Source organism: Pelophylax lessonae, assembly GCF_965119305.1.
Source record: "Pelophylax lessonae genome assembly, chromosome: 9".
Taxonomy (NCBI): domain Eukaryota; kingdom Metazoa; phylum Chordata; class Amphibia; order Anura; family Ranidae; genus Pelophylax; species Pelophylax lessonae.
In genome coordinates this window covers 260,047,321-260,073,746 of record NC_138776.1, presented here as the reverse complement: position 1 = coordinate 260,073,746, position 26,426 = coordinate 260,047,321, and the positions used below count along the sequence as shown (strand labels likewise).

General features: G+C 43.0%; 3 protein-coding genes across 3 annotated transcripts in view; all 3 read right to left on the bottom strand.

Moving 5' to 3' along the window:
• Positions 1-26,426, bottom strand: part of LOC309564412 (uncharacterized protein) — a 1,531,146-nt gene that overhangs the window by 226,267 nt on the left and 1,278,453 nt on the right.
• LOC309563458 (uncharacterized protein) overlaps positions 1-26,426 on the bottom strand; it is a 223,901-nt gene that overhangs the window by 12,106 nt on the left and 185,369 nt on the right. The window contains exons 2-7 of the mRNA XM_082267849.1: positions 16,450-16,721; positions 12,826-12,972; positions 12,558-12,707; positions 11,278-11,419; positions 8,054-9,712; positions 1,905-3,452 (exon numbers count right to left, since the gene is read on the bottom strand). Coding sequence (XP_082123975.1) covers positions 1,905-3,452; positions 8,054-9,712; positions 11,278-11,419; positions 12,558-12,707; positions 12,826-12,972; positions 16,450-16,721 — 3,918 coding nt within the window. The remainder of the gene's footprint in view (positions 1-1,904; positions 3,453-8,053; positions 9,713-11,277; positions 11,420-12,557; positions 12,708-12,825; positions 12,973-16,449; positions 16,722-26,426) is intronic.
• Positions 25,143-26,426, bottom strand: part of LOC309562669 (uncharacterized protein) — a gene marked incomplete at both ends in the record, with an annotated part of 115,231 nt that continues 113,947 nt past the window's right edge. Inside the window, one exon of the mRNA XM_082266947.1 lies at positions 25,143-25,475. Coding sequence (XP_082123073.1) covers positions 25,143-25,475 — 333 coding nt within the window. The remainder of the gene's footprint in view (positions 25,476-26,426) is intronic.

Below are 26,426 nucleotides of genomic sequence, written 5' to 3'. Positions count from 1 at the left end.
TGTGCATCGAGCTTGCACACTATTTTTGGCTTTTATCTCAGAAAATGCACACCATCATTTTTATTTCTGTATAACGCCTGCCTGGTTTCTCCCTCTGAAATTGCAGCCTATTCAAAAGGCGTGTATAATGAGCATTGAATCTGTGCTGTATTTCAGGCTTTTGTCCCAGAGAGAGCACACCACCATTTTTATTTCTGGATAACACCATCCTGGACTCTCCCTCTGAAATTGCAGCCTAGTCAAAAGGCGTGTATACCGAGCATTGAATCTGTGCTGTATTTTAGGCTTTTGTCCGAGATGGTGCACACCACTATTTTTATTTCTGGATAACACCTGCCTGGTCTCTCCCTCTGAAATTGCAGCCTAGTCAAAAGGCGTGCATACTGAGCATTGAATCTGTGCTGTATTTCAGGCTTTTGTCCTAGAGAGTGCACACCACCATTTTTATTTCTGGATAACACCAGCCTGGTCTCTCCCTCTGAAATTGCAGCCTAGTCAAAAGGCTTACATACTGAGCATTGAATCTGTGCTGCATTTCTGGCTTTTGTCCCAGAGAGTGCACACTATCATTTTTATTTATGGAAAACACCTGTCTGGTCTCTCCCTCTGAAATTGCAGCCTAGTGAAAAGGCTTACATACTGAGCATTGAATCTGTGCTGTATTTCTGGCTTTCTGTTTCTTATTTTAGAGTGCATGTACAGCTTTTTATATAGCATATGTTTCATATGAGGACCATTTTACTATAATTTATTCCTTATGGGTATATAACTACCAAACCACCCCATTAAAAACGCAAATCTGTACATACTGAGTACATACTGAGCATTGAATCTGTGCTGTATTTTAGGCTTTTGTCTCAGAAAATGCACACCATCATTTTTACTTCTAAATAACGCCTGCCTAATCTCTCCCTCTGAAATTGCAGTCTAGTCAAAAGGCTTACATACTGAGTATTGAATCTGTGCTGTATTTCTGGCTTTTGTCCCAGAGAGTGGACACTATCATTTTTATTTATGGAAAACACCTGTCTGGTCTCTCCCTCTGAAATTGCAGCCTAGTCAAAAATCTGTGCTGTATTTCTGGCTTTCGGTTTCTCAATTTTGGAGTGCATGTACAGCTTTTTATAAAGCATATGTTTCATATGAGGACCACATTACTACAATTTATTCCTTATGGGTATATAACTATCAAACCACCCCACTAAAAATGCAAATATTTTCACTATGCCCCCAATGTACTGTGATGTGTGAACTGTACAGAATTTAGGCTCATCTTCTCCCTTGGAGAATCAGGTTTCATGGGGTTAAAATTGTTCCCTGGTATGCTTCTATCATCTTTGTGTACCCCCATAACCTATTATCAGGGGCTATCACTACCTGCCGTATTTTTATTTTAGAGTATGCAAGATGTAAAATGGGGATATCACAAAGTGGGGGGGGGGGGGGCGGAAACTGTGTCATGCACCACACCATTGGAGACTCCAAAAAATACAAGAAGCCAGGGGAAAACTCAACCCATCAAACTCCACCTATAAATTTAATATCACTTTTGCCAGGATGCACCACTCTATACATGAAATATTTTCTTCCTACAGTTCTGCTATGGATTAATAACTTTCACTAAAACCATTGCAGATTTGTCAAAAGAAGCAACAGGTAATTTCCCTCTGATGTCTAGACTGACTTTCTTTAATCTGTAAAACATTTCCTCCAGTCTGAGCGCAGAGGGTGCTGTGTGGTGTGTCTTCTCTGTGTGTAACAAGGATTCCTGTCTGAGTAAAAGATTTCCCGCACTCTGTACATAAAAAAGGACATTCCCCCCATATAAATTCTCTGATGTTCAACTAGGTGCCTCTTCTGTATATTCGATTTCGCACACTCTAAACATGAATTTGGATGCTCACCTGTGTGAATTCTCTTGTGTCGAACAAGGCTTGTTTTCTTAGTGAAAAATTTCCCGCACTCTGAACATGAAAGCTCACCCGCGTGATTTTTCTGGTGCTTATGAAGGTGTCCTTTCTGAGTGAAAGTTCTCCCGCACTCTGAACATGAATAAGGCTGCTCGCCAGTGTGAATTCTCAGGTGTTTATCAAGATCAACTTTCTGAATGAAAGATTTTCCGCACTCTACACATGAATGGGGACGCTCACCCGTGTGAAATCTCAGATGTTTATCAAGGTGATCTTTCTGAGTAAAAGATTTTCTGCACTCTAAACACGAATAGGGACGCTCACCCGTGTGAACCCTCAGGTGTTTATCAAGGTGTCCTTTTTCAGTAAAAGATTTCCCGCACTCTGAACATGAGTAAGGACGCTCACCCGCGTGAAATCTCAGATGTTTATCAAGGTGTGCTTTCTGAGTAAAAGATTTTCTGCACTCTGAACACGAATAGGGACGTTCACCCGTGTGAACCCTCAGGTGTTTATCAAGGTGTCCTTTTTGAGGAAAAGATTTCCCGCACTCTGAACATGAATAGGGACGCTCACCCGCGTGAATTGTCTTGCGTTCAAAAAGATCTCCTTTCTGAGTAAAAGATTTCTCGAGCTCTAAACATGATTTGGGATGCTCACGTGTGTGAATCCTCTGATGTTTCCAAAGGTTTCCTTTCTTAGCAAAAGATTTCCCGCACTCTGAACATGAATAAGGTTGCTCACCCGTGTGAATTCTCTGGTGTCCAACAAGGTCTGCTTTTTGATGAAAAGATTTCTCGCACTCAGAACATGAATAGGGACGCTCATCTGTGTGAAGTCTCAGGTGTTTATTAAGATGTACTTTCTGAGTGAAAGATTTCCCGCACTCTGAACACAAATAGGGACGCTCACCTGTGTGAATTCTCTGGTGTCCAATAAGGTCTCCTTTACGGTTGAAAGATTTCCTGCACTCTGAACACGAATGGGGACGCTCACCCGTGTGAATTGTCAGGTGTTTTTTAAGGACTTCTTTCTGAGTAAATGATTTCCCACACTCTGAACATGAATACGGACGCTCACCCGTGTGAATTCTCTGATGTTTATCAAGGTGTACTTTCTGATTGAAAGATTTCCCGCACTCTGAACATGAATAGGGACGCTCACCTTTGTGAATTCTCCGGTGCTGAATAAGTTGTTTTTTTTTAGTGAAAGATTTCCCGCACTCTGAGCATGAGAATATATTGTCACCTCGGTGAGCCCCTTCATGGTGTAAGGAAGATTCCTTGGGATTAGAAGGATCTGTTGATCTATCTGCAGTGTGAGATCCTAAATGGATATTTGCAATCATAGTATGTGATTGGTGAGAAGATTCCCCCGGATCAGAGGGATCCATTGATGTCTCCGGACAGGAAGGTCTGTGATGGATATTTTGTGTATTTGGATTTCCTCCTGGAGGATCCTGTGTGATGACATTATCTTCTGACTTACAATCAGCAGATAATAGAAGATGTCTCTCCGAGGAATTCCCGACATCACATCCATCTGTTGGAAAGAAATGTAGAGAAAAGTAAAAAAACGACAGTATTCTACAAAATAACAGAGGTTTTAGCTCTACCTCCCCATCAGGTATAGGTGGAAATGCGGGTCTCACAGCTGGGCTCCGGTTTAATGCAAAGTGGCTATAAAATACATCAGCTTTTATAGATAGATAATATATACTGTGCAACAAATCTGTGCTCTATTTATGACTTTTGTTTCAAAAAACATGGACTGTAATTTTTGGATAGCACCTGCCTGGTCTCTCCCTCTGAAATAGCCGGATGACCACTACAGCACGGTCGCACATTGCCAGGAGGGCATCATATGACATCCTCCCGCGATTGCGTTTCTCGTGCACCCCCAGGCATCTGTGGTTGTAGCTGATCACAGATTGTGATAAAGAGCCAATCATAGTGGCTTTTTACCACGTGATCAGCTATGTCACTGTAAACAGGATTTTCCAGTTATGGGCATTCCTTCCCTCACGGTGACAGCGTGTGAGGAGAGCCGATAGCTGGCAAATCCACATGGGGGACATCTACTCTGATAATCAGGGCACTGATTATCATTGCAGCTCCAACAGTGCCCAGTGTTGCATGTCAGTGCCCATCAGTAAAGACTATCACAGCCACCTATCAGTGCCCATCAGTGAAGACTATCACAGCCACCTATCAGTGCCCATCAGTGAAGACTATCACAGCTGCCTATTAGTGCCCATCAGTGAAGACTATCACAGCCGCCTATCAGTGCCCATCAGTGAAGACTATCACAGCCGCCTATCAGTGCCCATCAGTGAAGACTATCACAGCCGCCTATCAGTGCCCATCAGTGAAGACTATCACTGCCGCCTATCAGTGCTCATCAACGAAGACTATCACAGCCGCCTATCAGTGCCCATCAGTGAAGACTATCACAGCCGCCTATCAGTGCCCATCAGTGAAGACTATCACAGCCGCCTATCAGTGCCCATCAGTGAAGACTATCACCGCCGCCTATCAGTGCTCATCAACGAAGACTATCACAGCCGCCTATCAGTGCCCATCAGTGTCCATCATTGCTGCCCATCACTGCCACCTATTAGTGTTTATTAGTGCCGCCTATCAGTGCTCATCAGCGAAGACTATCACAGCTGCCTATCAGTGCCCATCATTGCCGCCCATCACTGCCAACTAATAGTGTTTATTAGTGCCGCCTATCAGTGCTCATCAGCGAAGACTATCACAGCCGCCTATCAGTGCTAGTGTGGTCAGTTTTTACATCCTTTGGCTGGCCATTCAAGGGTACAGGACACCGTGCAGACACACAGCATGCCAGTATTAGGCATTTTGTTCAGCCCCTAACCCCATCACAGCCTGTCTCTGACACACACCTCCTACCAATCGCAGCCTGCCTCTGACACGCACCTCCTATCAACTACAGCCTGCCTCCGACACACACACTCCTACCAATCACAGCCTGCCTCTGACACACACCTCCTACCAATCACAGCCTGCCTCTGACACGCACCTCCAGCATCTTTAGTGAAGTATTTTTGTTATATTTTTTAATATTATCTGTATCCATCATTACTTTTATTAAATGTTATACTTATAAGTATTTCTGTAATCTCTCTTTGCACATATCAAATACAACCCCGAAATTGTAAAATATCATGTATCCGTGATGAAATACGATTATAGACAACTAACGAGGTTTTTCTATTACTATGACAATTATCATCTGTTGATTCATTTTTTACAACAAGTGTAAATGCTTTCCATGTGAAGTGACTATAAAGAACATTTTATAGAGCAGTAATATATGCTGTGCATCGAGCTTGCACACTATTTGAGGCTTTTGTCTCAGAAAATGCACACCATCATTTTTATGTCTGTATAACGCCTGCCTGGTTTCTCCCTCTGAAATTGCAGCCTATTCAAAAGGCGTGTATAATGAGCATTGAATCCGTGCTGTATTTCAGGCTTTTGTCCCAGAGAGTGCACACCACCATTTTTATTTCTGGATAACGCCAGCCTGGTCTCTCCCTCTGAAATTGCAGCCTAGTCAAAAGGCGTGTATACCGAGCATTGAATCTGTGCTGTATTTTAGGCTTTTGTCCCAGAGAGTTCACACCACCATTTTTATTTCTGGATAACACCTGCCTGGTCTCTCCCTCTGAAATTGCAGCCTAGTCAAAAGGCGTGCATACTGAGCATTGAATCTGTGCTGTATTTTAGGCTTTTGTCCCAGAGAGTGCACACCATCATTTTTATTTCTGAATAACGCCTGCCTAATCTCTCCCTCTGAAATTGCAGCCCAGTCAAAAGGCTTACATACGTAGCATTGAATCTGTGCTGTATTTCTGGCTTTCTGTTTCTTATTTTAGAGTGCATGTACAGCTAATCTCTCCCTCTGAAATTGCAGCCTAGTCAAAAGGCTTACATACTGAGCATTGAATCTGTGCTGCATTTCTGGCTTTTGTCCCAGAGAGTGCACACTATCATTTTTATTTATGGAAAACACCTGTCTGGTCTCTCCCTCTGAAATTGCAGCCTAGTCAAAAGGCTTACATACTGAGCATTGAATCTGTGCTGTATTTCTGGCTTTCGGTTTCTTATTTTAGACTGCATGTACAGCTTTATATATAGCATATGTTTCATATGAGGACCATTTTACTATAATTTATTCCTTATGGGTATATAACTATCAAACCACCCCACTAAAAACGCAAATCTGTACATACTGAGTACATACTGAGCATTGAATCTGTGCTGTATTTTAGGCTTTTGTCTCAGAAAATGCACACCATCATTTTTATTTCTGAATAATGCCTGCCTAATCTCTCCCGCTGAAATTGCAGTCTTGTCAAAAGGCTTACATACTGAGCATTGAATCTGTGCTGTATTTCTGGCTTTCGGTTTCTCAATTTTAGTGCATGTACAGCTTTTTATAAAGCATATGTTTCATATGAGGACCACATTACTACAATTTATTCCTTATGGGTATATAACTATCAAACCACCCCACTAAAAATGCAAATATTTTCACTATGCCCCCAATGTACTGTGATGTGTGAACTGTACAGAATTTAGGCTCATCTTCTCCCTTGGAGAATCAGGTTTCATGGGGTTAAAATTGTTCCCTGGTATGCTTCTATCATCTTTGTGTACCCCCATAACCTATTATCAGGGGCTATCACTACCTGCTGTATTTTTATTTTAGAGTATGCAAGATGTAAAATGGGGATATCACAAAGTGGGGGGGCGGAAACTGTGTCATGCACCACACCATTGGAGACTCCAAAAAATACAAGAAGCCAGGGGAAAACTCAACCCATCAAACTCCACCTATAAATTTAATATCACTTTTTCCAGGATGCACCACTCTATACATGAAATATTTTCTTCCTACAGTTCTGCTATGGATTAATAACTTTCACTAAAACCATTGCAGATTTGTCAAAAGAAGCAACAGGTAATTTCCCTCTGATGTCTAGACTGACTTTCTTTAACCACTTTAGAACCGCTCACAGTAATACTACTGCGGCAGAGTGGTTCGTTATCGTCCAGCGACGTAGTATTAACGTCGTTAGACACTCCCCCTTCTGGGCGGCGCTTGCGCGCCGCCGGAGGCTCGCTCCCGCTGTTTTCATTCACAGCGGGAGTCGGGCCAGGGGAGGAGCAGCGGCGATCGCCGCTGCTCTTACCCGATCGTCGGGGATCGAGTCTGGAGATCCGCCCGCTGTGTGTAAACACAGCGGGCGGATCTCCATAGTGACAGGGAGTGACAGATCGGACTGTTCAGCATAGCTGGACATCCGATCTGTCCATGACTCACACAGTCACCTCCCCCCCTACACGTCAGTAAGCACCAGGCATACATTAACCCCTCCCTCTCCAATAAAATTAACCCCTTCCCTGCCAGTGCCATTTTTACAGTAACAGTGCATATTTATAGCACTGATTACTGCAGTAATGTCACTGGTACCCCCAAAAGTGTCAAAAATGTCAGTCAAGGGTCCGATCTGTCCGCCGCAATGTCGCAGTCCCGCAAAAAAAATCGCAGATCGCCGCCATTACGCGTTAAAAAAAAAACACCAAAAATGACAGAAATCTTTCCCTTTGTTAGTAAACGCAATAACTTTTGCGCAAACCAATCAAAATACGCTTATTGCGATTTTTTTTACCAAACATATGTAGCATAAAACAAATTGGCCAAAAATTTTTAAAAAAATTGGTTTTTACATCTTTTTTGGGGGGAATTTCATATAAAAAAATGTTAAAAATATTGTTATTTTTTCAAAATAAACGCTCTTTTTTTGTTTATAGCGCAAAAAGTAAAAATCGCACAGGTGATCAAATACTACCAAAAGAAAGCTCTGTTTGTGGGAAAAAAAGGACGTAAATTTCGTTTGGGTACGGCGTCGCACGACCGCGCAATTGTCAGTTGAAGTCGCACAGCGCCGAATCGCAAAAAGTGGCCTGGACGGAAGACAGCAAAATCCTCCGGTGGTAAAGTGGTTAATCTGTAAAACATTTCCTCCAGTCTGAGCGCAGAGGGTGCTGTGTGGTGTGTCTTCTCTGTGTGTAACAAGGATTCCTGTCTGAGTAAAAGATTTCCCGCACTCTGTACATAAAAAAAGGACATTCCCCCCATATAAATTCTCTGATGTTCAACTAGGTGCCCCTTCTGTATATTAGATTTCGCACACTCTAAACATGAATTAGGATGCTCACCTGTGTGAATTCTCTTGTGTCGAACAAGGCTTGTTTTCTTAGTGAAAAATTTCCCGCACTCTGAACATGAAAGCTCTTCTGCGTGATTTTTCTGGTGCTTATGAAGGTGTCCTTTCTGAGTGAAAGTTCTCCCGCACTCTGAACATGAATAAGGCCGCTCGCCAGTGTGAATTCTCAGGTGTTTATCAAGATCAACTTTCTGAATGAAAGATTTTCCGCACTCTACACATGAATGGGGACGCTCACCCGTGTGAAATCTCAGATGTTTATCAAGGTGATCTTTCTGAGTAAAAGATTTTCTGCACTCTGAACACGAATAGGGACGCTCACCCGTGTGAACCCTCAGGTGTTTATCAAGGTGTCCTTTTTCAGTAAAAGATTTCCCGCACTCTGAACATGAGTAAGGACGCTCACCCGCGTGAAATCTCAGATGTTTATCAAGGTGTCCTTTCTGAGTAAAAGATTTTCTGCACTCTGAACACGAATAGGGACGCTCACCCGTGTGAACCCTCAGGTGTTTATTAAGGTGTCCTTTTTGAGGAAAAGATTTCCCGCACTCTGAACATGAATAGGGACGCTCACCCGCGTGAATTCTCTTGCGTTCAAAAAGATCTCCTTTCTGAGTAAAAGATTTCTTAAGCTCTGAACATGATTTGGGATGCTCACGTGTGTGAATCCTCTGATGTTTCCAAAGGTTTCCTTTCTTAGCAAAAGATTTCCCGCACTCTGAACATGAATAAGGTTGCTCACCCGTGTGAATTCTCTGGTGTCCAACAAGGTCTGCTTTTTGATGAAAAGATTTCTCGCACTCAGAACATGAATAGGGACGCTCATCTGTGTGAAGTCTCAGGTGTTTATTAAGATGTACTTTCTGAGTGAAAGATTTCCCGCACTCTGAACACAAATAGGGACGCTCACCTGTGTGAATTCTCTGGTGTCCAATAAGGTCTCCTTTACGGTTGAAAGATTTCCTGCACTCTGAACACGAATGGGGACGCTCACCCGTGTGAATTGTCAGGTGTTTTTTAAGGACTTCTTTCTGAGTAAATGATTTCCCACACTCTGAACATGAATACGGACGCTCACCCGTGTGAATTCTCTGATGTTTATCAAGGTGTACTTTCTGATTGAAAGATTTCCCGCACTCTGAACATGAATAGGGACGCTCACCTTTGTGAATTCTCCGGTGCTGAATAAGTTGTTTTTTTTTAGTGAAAGATTTCCCACACTCTGAGCATGAGAATAGATTGTCACCTCGGTGATCCCTTTCATGGGGTAAGGAAGATTCCTTGGGATTAGAAGGATCTGTTGATCTATCTGCAGTGTGAGATCCTAAATGGATATTTGCAATCATAGTATGTGATTGGTGAGAAGATTCCCCCTGATCAGAGGGATCCATTGATGTCTCCGGACAGGAAGGTCTGTGATGGATATTTTGTGTATTTGGATTTCCTCCTGGAGGATCCTGTGTGATGACATTATCTTCTGACTTACAATCAGCAGATAATAGAAGATGTCTCTCCGAGGAATTCCCGACATCACATCCATCTGTTGGAAAGAAATGTAGAGAAAAGTAAAAAAACGACAGTATTCTACAAAATAACAGAGGTTTTAGCTCTACCTCCCCATCAGGTATAGGTGGAAATGCGGGTCTCACAGCTGGGCTCCGGTTTAATGCAAAGTGGCTATAAAATACATCAGCTTTTATAGATAGATAATATATACTGTGCAACAAATCTGTGCTCTATTTATGGCTTTTGTCTCAAAAAACATGGACTGTAATTTTTGGATAGCACCTGCCTGGTCTCTCCCTCTGAAATAGCCGGATGACCACTACAGCACGGTCGCACATTGCCAGGAGGGCATCATATGACATCCTCCCGCGATTGCGTTTCTCGTGCACCCCCCAGGCATCTGGGGTTGAAGCTGATCACAGATTGTGATTAAGAGCCGATCATTGTGGCTTTTTACCACGTGATCAGCTATGTCACTGTAAACAGGATTTTCCAGTTATGGGCATTCCTTCCCTCACGGTGACAGCGTGTGAGGAGAGGAGAGCCGATAGCTGGCAAATCCACACGGGGGACATCTACTCTGATAATCAGGGCACTGATTATCATTGCAGCTCCAACAGTGCCCAGTGTTGCATGTCAGTGCCCATCAGTAAAGACTATCACAACCGCCTATAAGTGCTCATCAGTGAAGACTATCACAGCCACCTATCAGTGCCCATCAGTAAAGACTATCACAACCGCCTATAAGTGCTCATCAGCGAAGACTATCACAGCCGCCTATCAGTGCCCATCAGTGAAGACTATCACAGCCGCCTATAAGTGCTCATCAGCGAAGACTATCACAGCCGCCTATCAGTGCCCATCAGTGTCCATCATTGCCACCCATCACTGCCACGTAATAGTGTTTATTAGTGCCGCCTATCAGTGCCCATCAGTCAAGACTATCACAGCTGCCTATCAGTGCCCATCAGTGAAGACTTATCACAGCCGCCTATCAGTGCCCATCAGTGAAGACTATCACAGCCGCCTATCAGTGCCCATCAGTGTCCATCATTGCCGCCCATCACTGCCACCTATCAGTGTTTATTAGTGCCGCCTATCAGTGCTCATCAGCGAAGACTATCACAACTGCCTATCAGTGCCCATCACTGCCACCTAATAGTGTTTATTAGTGCCGCCTATCAGTGCTCATCAGCGAAGACTATCACAACTGCCTATCAGTGCCCATCAGTGTCCATCATTGCTGCCCATCACTGCCACCTATCAGTGTTTATTAGTGCCGCCTATCAGTGTTTATTAGTGCCGCCTATCAGTGCCCATCAGTGCAGCCTCATCAACGCAAATCAGTGAAGGAGAAAAATTACTTATTTACAAAAAATTTTAACAGAAATTAGGAAAATAACATTTCATCTTTTTTTCATTTGTTTATCATATGTCATATGGGTACTGTGTTGCATGACCACGCAATTGTCATTCGAAATGTGACAGCGCTGAAAGTTGGCCTGGGCAGAAAGGGGGTGAAAGTGCCCAGTATGCAAGTGGTTAAATTGTATGCTAAAAAAATGAAAAGAAAATGAAAATATGAAGTTTATGACTTACTTGTGTCCATATGTAGAGAAGATTCCTGCTCTTTACTTTTCATAATCATCTCCCCCTCCTCCATAGACTGCTGATCTCCACTCACCAACGTCTCTTCTTCTTCCTCTTTAACTTCAGCTCTGATGTCTTTCAGTTCTTCACCCTAAACCCCAAAGATGAGAACATATAACATCTGTTAAGCAGAAATTATATAGGAAAATGCCATCTCACAGTTTAGCCACTTGCCTACCGCCGCACGACTATTTACGTCGGCGGTCAGCCCCTCACAGGCAGAGCGACGTAGGGCTACGTCGCTAGCCTGTGAGGGTCTAGGGAGCGAGCGCGCGCCGCCGGAGGTGCGCTCCCGTGTGGTCACGGACCCCCCCCCCCCGCGCGTGTGACCGGCGGACATCGGGTCACTCGTGATCGTCGGGTGGAGAGGGAGAAAGGCAGGCGGCTGATGTAAACAAAGCCACCTTTCATTCTCCCCTGTGTAGGAATGGTGATCATACGGTTCTACTATGTAGGACCGTTGATCACTGTTCCTACACCTCAAGCCACAGCCAATCACAGTTAGAATGACGCCCCTAGGGACCCACTTAACCCCTCCCTCTCAAAAAAAAGTTAACCCCTTCACTGCCAGTGTAATTTTACAGTAACAGTGCATATGTATAGCACTGATTACTGTAGTAATGTCACTGGTAACCCCAAAAGTGTCAAAAATGTCAGTCAAGGGTCCGATCTGTCCGCCCCAATGTCGCAGTCCCGCAAAAAAAAAAAAAAAAATAAAAATCGCAGATCGCCGCCATTACGCGTTAAAAAAAAAAAAAACAACAAAAATGACAAAAATCTTTCCCTTTGTTAGTAAACGCAATAACTTTTGCACAAACCAATCAAAATACGCTTTTTGCAATTTTTTTTTACCAAACATATGGTAAAAAAAAAAATTGGCCCAAAAATGTTAAAAAATTTTGATTTTTACTTTTTTTTTTGGGGGGAATTTCATATAAAAAAATGTGAAAAATATTGTTATTTTTGCAAAATTGACGCTGTTTTTTTGTTTATAGCGCAAAAAAAATAAAAATCGCACAGGTGATCAAATACCACCAAAAGAAAGCTCTGTTTGTGGGGAAAAAGGACGTCAAATTCGTTTAGGTACAGCTTCGCACGACCGCGCAATTGTCCGTTAAAGTCACGCAGTGCCGAATCGCAAAATAGGCCCTGGTCAGGAAGGGGGTAAAATCTTTCGGGGCTTAAGTGGTTAAAACATTTTGTGACTTCTACTGCTCAGTCCTATCTACCTGATCATGGTGTGTGGAGATGTTATCTTTCTGGCTGGAATGCCGAAAATATAGAGGACCATCCTCCTCCATAGACTGCTGATCTCCACTCACCAAGGCTTCTTCTTCTTCCTCTTTAATCTCAGATTTGATGTCTTGCAATTCTTCACCCTAAACCCCAAAGGTTTATCATAAAACATGTGGAAAAAGTTGCTGTAAATAAGAGATCACAAAAAGTCATCTCATCGTTTAAGATAGTGTTCAAGTTCTATTATTCAGTCCCATCTACCTGATGATGGTCGGAGATTTTGAGATCTTCTTGTGTGGAATCCCGGGAATACAGAGGACCTCCCTCCTCCATAGACTGCTGATATCCACTCACTAATGCCCCCTCTTCTTCCCTTACCTCAACTTTGATGTCTTTCAGTTCTTCACCCTAAACCCCAAAGACGACAAAGTACATTTAAGGACACAGACAGGTCTTTTTGGAAAGATGTTTTATTTCCAAAAAGGCGAAAAGCTCAAATTCTACATAATTAAAAACATTCATAAATCATTGGTATTTGTACTGCAAATTCCAGGATCTATATAGTGAGGATTAGGTGTCAAGTCTTTAAGGACGTGGTCAACTTGCCAAACTTCCTGTTAAGGTCTTTCCGCCCATGTTTATTGAATAGATAGGATTCCCACACAGGCGTCTCGGGCATCATGGAGCTTTCAAAGAGCAAATACAGCATTCTAACTATTAGGCAGATAAACCGACTCCCAGCCTAATGTGGTCTCTTAGTCCAGGAATGCGCGCTGAGTCATGCTGGCCCTCTTTCAATCTGGATCAGCCTAAATTTAAAGGAGTTAGCTGCCTTCAGTAATCACTAGTTGATCTTCCGTTCTCTAGTGAGTTGTTCCTGTTAACCGCTTGCCGACCGCCGCACGACTATTTACGTCGGCAGTCAGCCCCTCACAGGCAAAGCGACGTAGGGCTATGTCGCTAGCCTGTGAGGGTCTAGGGAGCGAGCGCGCGCCGCCGGAGGCGCGCTCCCGCGTGGTCACAGACCCCACCCCGCGCGTGTGCCCGGCGGACCCGATGTCCGCCGGTCAATCGCGATCGTCCGTTAGAGCAGGAGAAAGGCAGGCAGCTAATGTAAACAAGCCGCCTGTCATTCTCCCCTGTGTAGGAATAGTGATCATGCGGTTCTACTATGTAGGACTGTTGATCACTGTTCCTACACCTCAAGCCACAGCCAATCACAGTTAGAAGCACGCCCCTAGGGACACACTTAACCCCTCCCTCTCCAAAAAAAGTTAACCCCTTCCCTGCCAGTGTCATTTTACAGTAACAGTGCATATGTATAGCACTGATTACTGTAGTAATGTCACTGGTAACCCCAAAAGTGTCAAAAATGTCAGTCAAGGGTCCGATCTGTCCGCCGCAATGTTGCAGTACCGCAAAAAAAAAAAATCGCAGATCGCCGCCATTACGCGTTTAAAAAAAAAAACAACAAAAATTACAAAAATCTATCCCTTAGTTAGTAAACGCAATAACTTTTGCGCAAACCAATCAAAATACGCTTATTGCGATTTTTTTTTACCAAACATATGTAGCAGAAAACAAATTGGCCTAAAATGTTAAAAAAATTTAGATTTTTACAGTTTTTTCGGGGGAAATTTCATATAAAAAATGTGAAAAATATTGTTATTTTTGCAAAATTGACGCTCTTTTTATGTTTATAGCGCATGATTAAAAAAAAAAAAAATGGCACAGGTGATCAAATACCACCAAAAGAAAGCTCTGTTTGTGGGGAAAAAAAGGACATCAATTTCATTTGGGTACAGCGTTGCACGACCGCGCAATTGTGTGTTAAAGTCACGCAGTGCCGAATCGCAAAATAGGCCCTGGTCAGGAAGGGGGTAAAATCTTCCGGGGCTTAAGTGGTTAAACTTGTATCTGTGGACTTTTGTTACTGACTTGGCTTACTCCTTGACCTGTCTTCTGCTTGCCTCCTGGTTTTGACCCAGGCTTGTTTAGCGGGTTTGCTTACTCTGCGCTCCTGTGTATGACTCTGGCTATTTACTGACCACTTTTATATATGAATAAAACCAAATTAATGCAGCGCTAGCAACAAATTACTACAAAAAATTACAAATTATTTAAATTGAAACGAATCTATATCATGTGAATACAATATGTAATAATAAAATATATTAATCACATTAAGGTGCATAAATTTCTATAGAAATATTTTAAAGTGCATATTTAGACTAGAATATAAACATTCAAAATGTGAGATTTAAAGTGCAAAAATGGTGGGATAAAGTCCTTATTGATGATCCAAAAAGGTGCCAAAGTGCCAAGTAAATAAAGGTGCTTGTGAGGTAAAGGTGCCCTCTTGGTTCCCCACTCACCGGAATTAGATAGTATAAAAGCCCTTGGTTTTATTGCACATTTGCCCAGGATCAGGTATGGAATTCCTCCGATGTGTCCTCCGTATGGAAATCGTTCCCGATAACACCATTAAAAGAAAAGAGGGCCATACATCGTGAAGTACGTAGATATAATTTTATTCCCCAAAATACGATTGAATACTTACAAGATCAAAGGATAAAAATGGCATATAGCATACAAAGCAAGTGGCGCCGCTCTTGGCGTGCGTTCCACATACAGGAAGTTCCCGACCGGAAATGACGTTACGTCCGCAACCGGAAGTGCGTCAACGCGTTTCGCCGTCACACACAGCGTCTTCAAAGGACATCACTTCCTGTTGACGATATATCTGCCCCGTGTCCGCTGTCTCCCCTGATCCGTGTCCTGACTTGGCTTACTCCTTGACCTGTCTTCTGCTTGCCTTCTGGTTTTGACCCAGGCTTGTTTAGCGGGTTTGCTTACTCTGCGCTCCTGTGTATGACTCTGGCTATTTACTGACCACTTTTATATATGTCCACACCTGGTACCTCGGCTCTGAACTGGCTACTCTGTTACCACAGGTGCCACCTGTCTGTAGCCACTACTTCAGTGTCTCAGCTGTATACATAGACGTCTCACCTGACAGTACTCTAGTCAGAACAGCCTTGCAAGTAGTTCCAGCAGTCGACCCATGCTTCTTTGAGCCTGGCACCTCCTGTTTCCACCTTCAGGAGTGCCTGGAGCTGAGCCGCAAGGGAAGCCCTCTCACCATTGGCCTCCAAACCAGGTATGTAATAAATGCATTTGTTCACATACTGCTCCTGCATCCACTCTAGGTGTCAGCCTGGCGAGTGCAGACAGACACACGTCTAACATGTCCGTGCACCTTCTGCCCCCTAGAAGCACAATGGTCACCCTGGGAGGGTGGATCTCTAAGCTAATTTTCTATATCAGAAGGCCTGTGCACCAGGTACTGGTCAATATCAAAATATCGACCCGGGATTGGAGGCTTCATCCCACCAAATACTCTACAAAGTCTCCAGGCTCCAGGACCAGTACCAAGATATGCCATTTGTGAAAAACAAGTCACACATCTTGGAGCACCTCAACATGCATGGGTAAGAACCTTGGGTGCCACTAAACCCTAATTACACCGATACACGATGCAGCCCTGTATATATAACAAACATAATCCTTCTCTCATAGTCATCATTGGACAATTGTGATCCTTACACATCATAAAAACTTTGTATGTGCTTTTCTGAAAGTAGAAAACTATTTTCATTCAATACATTTTATGGAACAGTCCACTTAGCCAAAAAAAAAAAAACATTAGCTCGATATGCAAACGACTCTCCCCCAAAACATTTACCATACTCCAGAACAGCCCTGTTGCTGGCTTAGAGGCTTCACCAGGGGGCAATGGGTAGAATAATGAACAAGTAGCTCCTCTCTACATGGAACAGAGGGAGATCAAGGAACACATAGCTCCTTATGAGCCTTTTCATCTACCTGATCATGGTGACAAATGGTGAGATTCTCGTGTGTGGAAGCCCGGGAATACTGCGAATGAGGACATCTCTCTGGCGGGTTTGTGTCACTGAATGGTTCCCTCTTGACATCCTTAAAGGGATCTTTGTATCTTCCAGAAAACTCAATCACATCAACCTGCTTTTTTATCTCTTCTTTAACTTTATAGGAGATGGTGTGATCTTCCTGTGTGGAATCCCGGGAATACAGAGGACGAGGACATCTCTCTGGTGGGTTCCCATTACTGGATCCATCTGTAGGAAACACACACACTGACTGAATACATTGTTTCTATGTGTTTATCAGATGATGGGGGATCTAGGTGGAGCCTCCGTACTGCTCTCTCCTTTACAATAAAGTCTCCTCTTACCCGGTGATGTGAGGGGCGGCTGATTCTCCATCATGACGTCCTTGTAGAGATCCTTGTGTCCTTCTAAATACTCCCACTCCTCCATGGAGAAATAGCGAAAAGAGATTTAAAGAGATTGCCTCTTACTTTCCATTAGGTCTGCATTAGAGGAAGTGAAGTTAACTCTAATAGACAGATAGCAACAATCAAAAAATATATATATGTTTAAAGGGTTTTAACCAGTCTCTGCTCAATCCAAAACTAGAAGGCAACTTTTGTTTAGATACACTTTAAATTCAGAGAATAGAATAATTCTCACATAATCCTCCTCACTTCTCTAGTCAGCGGATAATCTCCATGTAGAGCTAATGAAGACAGATCTATAGTTGCTAATGCCTCGTACACACGCAACGATTATCGGCCGACCGATCGTCCGACTTTTGTCCAGAGTGGTGTTTTGTTGGTTGGAATGTGCCTAGACTGCACACGAATTTTCTCGCCCAACAAAAATCTACTTCAGAAGTGATGTCATGTTCTGGTTTACTTTCCGTGTCTTTTTTCTTCTCTGAGCATGCCCAGTCTTGCTCATCAGATTTTTGTCTGGCGAAATCTGTACTGACTGAAGGAAAATTGGGCGTTGTGTTGACGGCCAACAAAAATTTTATAGCCTGCACACCAGATTTTTTTCGGCCAAAAAGTCGGAGTCGGTTGTCAGAAGCATAATACTAACAAGCCGACAATCGGCCGATCGGACGTTGGCCGAAAATTCACGGCCAACAATCGTTGTGTGTGTACGAGGCTTTACCTTTAACCATGTAGTAGAAGGGCCTGCCTGATTGCATACAAATTGCGAGTGTTTAGGTCTGATCTCATATTATAGGGTTTTGGTAAGTCTGAAGGAAAAAATCTAAAGAAAATTGTATAGTGTCTATCCAGCTTTACATTGGTGGCCAATGGAAAGAATACTGTCTTTACAGTGTTGGTCAGAATGACACCCTTACAGACAGCTTATGTATAAACCAGAGGCTCTGGATGGACAGTTGGATAAATGGCTCTATATTTAGGATGTATCCGGTCTATAAACCAGAGGATCTGGATGGACAGTTGGATAAATGGTTCTATATTTAGAATGTATCTGGTCTATAAACCAGAGGCTCTGGATGGACAGTTGGATAAATGGTTCTATATTTAGGATGTATCTGGTCTATAAACCAGAGGCTCTGGATGGACAGTTGGATAAATGGTTCTATACTTAGGATGTATCAGTTCTATAAACCAGAGGCTCTGGATGGACAGTTAGATAAATGGCTCTATATTTAGGATGTATCCGGTCTATAAACCAGAGGTTTTGGATGGACAGTTGGATAAATGGCTCTATATTTAGGATGTAGTCGGTCTATAAACCAGAGGCTCTGGATAGACAGTTGGATAAATGGTTCTATATTTAGGATGTATCCGGTCTATAAACCAGAGGCTCTGGATGGACAGTTGGATAAATGGCTCTATATTTAGGATGTATCCGGTCTATAAACCAGAGGTTTTGGATGGACAGTTGGATAAATGGCTCTATATTTAGGATGTAGTCGGTCTATAAACCAGAGGCTCTGGATAGACAGTTGGATAAATGGTTCTATATTTAGGATGTATCCGGTCTATAAACCAGAGGCTCTGGATGGACAGTTGGATAAATGGCTCTATATTTAGGATGTATCCGGTCTATAAACCAGAGGCTCTGGATGGACAGTTGGATAAACGGTTCTATATTTAGGATGTATCTGGTCTATAAACCAGAGGCTCTGGATGGACAGTTGGATAAACGGTTCTATATTTAGTATGTATCTGGTCTACAAACCATAACGGGTGTAAATATAAAATAATATCTTATTACCTCCTCTGCTGCCAGTTCCAGCAATGTCTCCTCTCTACTTCCTACAAACTCACGTCTAATCAGACACTTCCTATTGATATGTGACATCACTTCCTGTCTAGTTTAGATCACTTCCTGTCTGGGAATTTCAATGACAATAATGAGGTCACCACGTTGTGGAGTATATATTTACTGCAGCCTACATTGTTTTCCAATTCCAATACTCTGACAGCGGGTTCTTGCCGTAATCTCTAATTTTGTTGCAGCTATCACGCTTGGGATAAAACCAAAAGAATGAAGAAATATAATGAAAATTCTAAAGGGGGGCAACCAAGACACCATTCCGCCAAAGCCAAAAGACTCATTAACGCAGGATAACACAAAGACAGGGCTACGTAACAATGGCGGCAGATGCTTTGGACCAAAAAGTGGAAATATTTAGCTTTTATAGAAGGCAATTTTCCACTGATAAGCTTGGGAATTGTACGTGGATGAATATCTACCAGAGGCAAGAAGAAAACTAGCAGGTCGTTCCAGGGTTGGGTTGCATTTTACACAGTTATTTGGCAAACATTGATGACACGTTTATGCTGAGAGGTACAGGAATATTATTATCCATAATACAATACCATCAGCGAGGGGTTAGTTTGAACGTTATTCTTTAACATCCTTCGACACCCAACACATGGCCAACATCTCAAAGAGCGATCTTTAGGGAGTAGAACAAAAAAGGAGAACCCTAAACTATGCCACTCATCTGCTCCTCACTCTAGCACTGGGTCTTCTTCTGTGCATATGGCTGCCGGTTTCCAGGCTACCAATCTAGGAGACTCATCTTGTGTTCCTCTGATGCCAATACCTTAGTGCTTCCATTTTCAATCCTGTACATCAAGAGACTCTAGCTCCCCTTGTGCACTTTGAGATCCTTTTGCCTCTAAAGCAGGGATCCTCAAACTATGGTCCTCCAGCTGTTGCAGAACTACACATCCCATGAGGCATTGTAAAACTCTGACATCCACAGACATGTCTAAGCATGATGGGAATTGTAGTTCCCGAACAACTGGAGGGCCATGGTTTGAAGACCCCTGATCTAAAAGGCCGGAGCTTCCTGTCGGAAGCTGCCTAGGTGAATAAGAGGGCCGCAACCTGTAGCCATAACACTCCATCGCTCCTTGGGGTTGCTTAGTTGAAAACCAGGCAGCTTTGTAGACCTACCTTTTTAGGGTAATCACCTCCACTGAATATGTAGGCACATGTCCTGTTTCTCCAAATGTGTAACCGATGTCTCCTTATGTGCTTTGATGCATATCCCGGGTTTTCACCCAGTTTGAGATTGAAACCTGCCAGTCCAAGGCCCAAGTTTTCTGTGTCCCTCAAGGAACCAATAGTTCTGTGAGTCACCTCTGAGTCCTGTGCCTCCAATGCAGCCTATTACAGCCACATTAATTCTGGTCAGCTTGTTCCCGATAGATGTGGACTCCCATCCATGGCACATCAGATGGTACTGCACTGAACAGCGCGCTCCCAGCACAGAGACTGGGGCATCACAGAAAGCCCCGGGCCCCGTAAAAACGATCGGGAACCGGAACTCCCCCATTTCAGGTCACCTGATCATTGTGGTAGCCTCTGATTAGCTGCCATACTGGTCAGTCACTGTGAAGTCCACCCCTGTGTATGTCTCTCTGTGAATGGAGGAAAGAGATACATTGGGGTTGATTTACTGAAGGCAAATCCACTGTGCACTGCAAGTGCACTTGGAAGTGCATTTGGAAGTGCACTTGGAAGTACGTTTGGAAGTGCATTTGGAAGTGCACTTGGAAGTGCATTTGGAAGTGCGCTTGGAAGTGCATTTGGAAGTGTGCTTGGAAGTGCATTTGGAAGTACAATAATCCCCCGCTACATCGCGGTTCAGTTTTTGCGGTCCCGGTAATTCGCGTTTTTTTTTGTAATGTTATTTTACTATATAAATCATTAAAAATGAAAGATTTTTGTGTTTTTCATAGCTCTTGCTCTGTCTCTAAGTATCTTTTATGTGTTTAAATGAGTTTCTATTGTTTTAAAAGTGTGTTTAAAGACCTTAAAATGCTTCTACACGTACAGTGACAGTAAAATAATCATGCCTACAATGCATTTTAATAGGGTTTTTCTATTTCGCGGAATTTCACTTTTCGCGGCTGGGTCCGGAACGTAACCCCCGCAATGGAGGGGGGTTTACTGTACGCTTGGAAGTGAATTTGGAAGTACGCTTGGAAGTGCATTTGGAAGTGTGCTTGGAAGTGCACTTGGAAGTGCATTTGGAAGTACGCTTGGAAGTGAATTTGGAAGTACGCTTGGAAGTGCATTTGGAAGTGCGCTTGGAAGTGCATTTGGAAGTACGCTTAGAAGTGCGCTTGGAAGTGCATTCGGAAGTGCGCTTGGAAGTGCATTTGGAAGTACGCTTGGAAGTGCATTTGAAAGTGCATTTGGAAGTGCACTTGATAATATGCTTGGAAGTGCATTTGGAAGTACGCTTGGAAGTGCATTTGGAAGTACGCTTGGAAGTACATTTAGAAGTGCATTTGGAAGTGCATGTGGAAGTACACTTGGAAGTGCATTTGGAAGTACACTATGAAGTGCATTTGGAAGTGCGCTTGGAAGTGCATTTGGAAGTGTGCTTGGAAGTGCATTTGGAAGTACAATAATCCCCCGCTACATCGCGGTTCAGTTTTTGCGGTCCCGGTAATTCGCGTTTTTTTTTGTAATGTTATTTTACTATATAAATCATTAAAAATGAAATATTTTTGTGTTTTTCATAGCTCTTGCTCTGTCTCTAAGTATCTTTTATGTGTTTAAATGAGTTTCTATTGTTTTAAAGTGTGTTTAAAGACCTTAAAATGCTTCTACACGTACAGTGACAGTAAAAAAATCATGCCTACAATGCATTTTAATAGGGTTTTTCTATTTCGCGGAATTTCACTTTTCGCGGCTGGGTCCGGAACGTAACCCCCGCAATGGAGGGGGGTTTACTGTACGCTTGGAAGTGAATTTGGAAGTGTGCTTGGAAGTGCACTTGGAAGTGCATTTGGAAGTACGCTTGGAAGTGCATTCGGAAGTGCGCTTGGAAGTGCATTTGGAAGTACGCTTGGAAGTGCACTTGATAATATGCTTGGAAGTGCATTTGGAAGTACGCTTGGAAGTGCATTTGGAAGTACGCTTGGAAGTGCATTTGGAAGTACATTTGGAAGTGCATTTGGAAATACGCTTGGAAGTACATTTAGAAGTGCATTTGGAAGTGCATGTGGAAGTACACTTGGAAGTGCATTTGGAAGTACACTATGAAGTGCATTTGGAAGTGCACTTGGAAGTATGCTTGGAAGTGCATTTGGAAGTACACTTGGATGTGCATTTGGAAGTATGCTTGGAAGTGCATTTGGAAGTACCCTTGGAAGTGCATTTGGAAGTACACTTGGAAGTGCATTTGGAAGTACGCTTGGAAGTGCATTTGGAAGTACGCTTGGAAGTGCATTCGGAAGTGCGCTTGGAAGTGCATTTGGAAGTACGCTTGGAAGTGCATTTGGAAGTACACTTGGAAGTATGCTTGGAAGTGCATTTGGAAGTACACTTGGATGTGCATTTGGAATTACGCTTGGAAGTGCATTTGGAAGTACCCTTGGAAGTGCATTTGGAAGTACACTTGGAAGTGCATTTGGAAGTACACTTGGAAGTTCACTTGGAAGTACCCTTGGAAGTGCATTTGGAAGTACACTTGGAAGTGCATTTGGAAGTACACATTGGAAGTGCATTTGGAAATGCAGTCACTGTAGATCTGAGGGGAAGATGTGAAATGAGGGGAAGCTCTGCTGATTTCTATCATCCAATCATGTGCAAGCAAATATGCTGCTTTTTATTTTTCTTGCATGTCCCCTCTACAGATCTACAGCGACTGCACTTCCAAACGCACTTCCAAGTACACGTGTAGTGCAGAGTGGATTCGCCTTTAGTAGATAAACCCCCATTGTATCGCTGGCTCTCCTTGCAGAGAGAACAAAAAAATGTGTGTGTAAAAAAAATAAAATAAAAATAAATAAATAAAAAATACCTAGCTCAAGGTTTGATCTAGGTCAGTGCCAGGGTTAGTGGTTGGGTCAAAGAACAGGGTCAGTATATTTTGGGCAGGATTTTTTTTATTAGTGTCAGTGAGTTTTAGGTAGGACAAAAAATGAAAAAAATAAAAATGCACACTATTGCTTCTGGGCTGTACTACAGGAACAAACAAATTATTTTTATTTTTTAATTAGTATCAGTGTGTTTGAGGTAGGACAAAGAAAGAAAAAGAAGCAAAATGGCTGTTATTGCTTCTGGGCTGTACTACGGGCACAAACAACAACGAACATACACTTATGTGGTGTCGCTGCGATCATCAAGAGCAGAATTTATTTTGGGTTGTTTTTGGTGGTAGGGTATGGTAGTAACAAAAAATATACAGCTAAAATTAAAAAAAAAAAGATTTTTTAAACGATTTTGAGCCAGTTTTCTTTTGATAATAAAAAAAAAAAATAAAAAATTTAGGAGATATCCATTACCATTTACCACCAAACGAAAGCCCAATTTGTCTTGGGGAAAACAAAACGCGGTATACTCCACACAAAGTAGTTGTGACGATATGTACGGTTATAGTAACATGTCAAAGTTGCAAAATGGTGCTTAGGCATTAACATTTGTTTTACCCTTATGCGCGAAGGGGTTAGACCAGCCTTTCCCAACCTTTTAAACCCAGAGGAACCCTTGAAATAAATTTCTGGTCTCGGGGAACCCCTTCTAAAAAATAAAGATCTACAACTCATGACACATTAGTATGACAGTCGGTGGGAAGAATGCTCCTTACTCTTGTCATCATTGGGAAGAATTACCTCCCTTAGAGATAGCTAAAAGGAACAATGGTGTCATTGAGAACTTATCTGAGAGGCAGAAATTGCCCATTGCTCAAGGAACCCCTAGCAACCTCAGGAGGAACCCTGGTTGAGAAACCCTACATTAGTGTCACAGTCGGTGAGAAGAACGCTCCTTACTCTTGTCATCTTTGGGAAGAATTACCCCCCTTAGAGATAGCTAAAATGAACAATGGTGTCATTGGGAACTTATCTGAGAGGCAGAAATTGCCAATTGCTCAAGGAACCCCTAGCAACCTCAGGAGGAACCCTGGTTGAGAAACCCTGCATTAGTGTGACAATCAGTGGGAAGAATGCTCCTTACTCTTATCATTGGGGAGAATTACCCCCCTAACAGATAGCTAAAAGGAACAATGGTGTCATTGGGAACTTGAGAGGCAGAAATTGCCTATTGCTCAAGTAATCCCTAGCAACCTTTCCCAACCTTTTCAACACAGAGGAACCCTTGAAATAAATTTCTGGTCTCGGGGAACCCCTTCTAAAAAATAAAGAGCTACAACTCATGACACATTAGTGTGGCAGTCAGTGGGAAGAATGCTCCTTACTCTTGTCATCATTGGGAAGAATTACCCCCCTTAGAGATAGCTAAAAGGAACAATGGTGTCATTGGGAACTCATCTGAGAGGCAGAAATTGCCTATTGCTCAAGGAATCCCTAGCAACCTCAGGAGGAACCCTGGTTGAGAAACCCTGCATTAGTGTGACAGTCAGTGGGAAGAATGCTCCTTACTCTTGTCATCATTGGGAAGAATTACCCCCCCCCCCCCTTATCGTCCTCTTTTCATTGGTAAGAATTACCTCCCTTAGAGATAGCTAAAAGGAACAAGGGCGTCATTGGGAACTTATCTGAGAGGCAGAATTTGCCCATTTCTCAAGGAAACCCTAGTAACCTCAGGAGGAACCCTAGGGTTCCACAGAATCCTTGTTGAGAACCCCTACATTAGTGTGACAGTCAGTGGGAAGAATGTTCCTTACTCTTGCATCATTAGTAAGAATTACCCCCCTTACAGATAGCTAAAAGAAACAATGGTGTCATTGGGAACTTATCTGAGAGGCAGAAATTGCCCATTGCTCAAGGAACCCCTCAGGAGGAACCCTGGTTGAGAAACCCTGGTGTTGAGTATGCAAAATGAAAAACGAGGAACGGGGATACCACGTGGTGGAGGGTAGAAACTGTAGCAGGCACATCCAACCATTGGAGACTCCAAGAAATACAAGAAGACAAGAGAAGACTCGACTCATCAAACGCCACTTAAAAATTTAATATCACTTTTGCCAGGACACACCTCTTTATAAAGGAAAGGTTTTCTTCCTACAGTTGTGTTAAGGGTTAATAAGTTCCACCAATAAAAACCATCGAACATTTGTCAAAAGAATGGGCAAGTGCCTTCCCTCATATCAGTAAAATATTTCCCACAGTCTGAATGTGCGGTGTGTGTTCTCTGATGTTTAGCAAGGTCTCCTTTCTGATTGAAAGATTTCCCGCACTCAGTACATGAATCTTTCCCGCACTCAGTGCATGACTAAGGACACTAACCGGTGTGAATTCTCAGGTGTTCATTTAGGTGTCCTTTCTGTGTATAGGATTTCCCACACACTGAACACGAATAAGGACGCTCCCCCGTGTGAATTATCTTGTGTCTCACAAGGCTTGCTTTTTTAGTGAAAGACTTCCCGCACTCCGAACATGAATGTTCACCCGTGTGTTTTCTCTGGTGATCATCTAGGTTCTCTTTCTTAGGGAAACATTTTCCGCACTCTGAACACGAATAAGGACGCTCACCCGTGTGAATTCTCTGGTGTTTCAGAAGTACCTTTTTCTCAGTGAAAGATTTCCCGCACTCTGAACACGAATAGGGACGCTCACCCGTGTGAGTTCTCAGATGTTTTTCAAGGTCTCCCTTCTGAGTGAAAGACTTCCCGCACTGTGAACACGAAAAGGGACGCTCACCCGTGTGAATTCTCCGGTGTTTATCGAGGTTACATTTCTGAGTGAAACATTTCCCGCACTCTGAACACGAATAAGAGAGCTCGCTCGTGTGACTTCTCTGGTGTCCAAAAGGGCCGCCTTTCTGAGTGAAAGATTTCCCGTTCTCTGACCACGAATTGGGGCGTTCACCTGTGTGAATTCTCTGGTGTTTATCAAGGTTTCCTTTCAGAGTGAAAGATTTCCCGCACTCTAAACAGGAGTATGGTTGCTCACCTGTGTGAATTCTCTGGTGCTTAACAAGGTCTCCTTTACAAATGAAAGATTTCCCACACTCTAAACATGAATGGGGGCGCTCGCCCGTGTGAATTTTCAGGTGCGTAAGAAAGTTGCGCTTATGTTTGAAACATTTTCCGCACTCTGAACACGGGAAAGGGCGCTCACTCGTGTGAGTTTTCTGGTGGTGCTCAATAAGTGCTCCCTTGTGGGAAAAACATTTCCCGCACTCTGAACATGAGAATAGATTGTCACCTCGGTGAGCTCCTTCACGGGGTAAGGAAGATTCCTTGGGATTAGAAGGATCTGTTGATCTATCTGCAGTGTGAGATCCTAAATGGATATTTGCAATTATAGTATGTGATTGGTGAGAAGATTCCCCCTGATCAGAGGGATCCATTGATGTCTCCGGACAGGAAGGTCTGTGATGGATATTTTGTGTATTTGGATTTCCTCCTGGAGGATCCTGTGTGATGACATTATCTTCTGACTTACAATCAGCAGATAATAGAAGATGTCTCTCCGAGGAATTCCCGACATCACATCCATCTGTTGGAAAGAAATGTAAAAAAATGTCAGTTGGTCACAAATAACTGGAGTTTTAGCCCCTCCT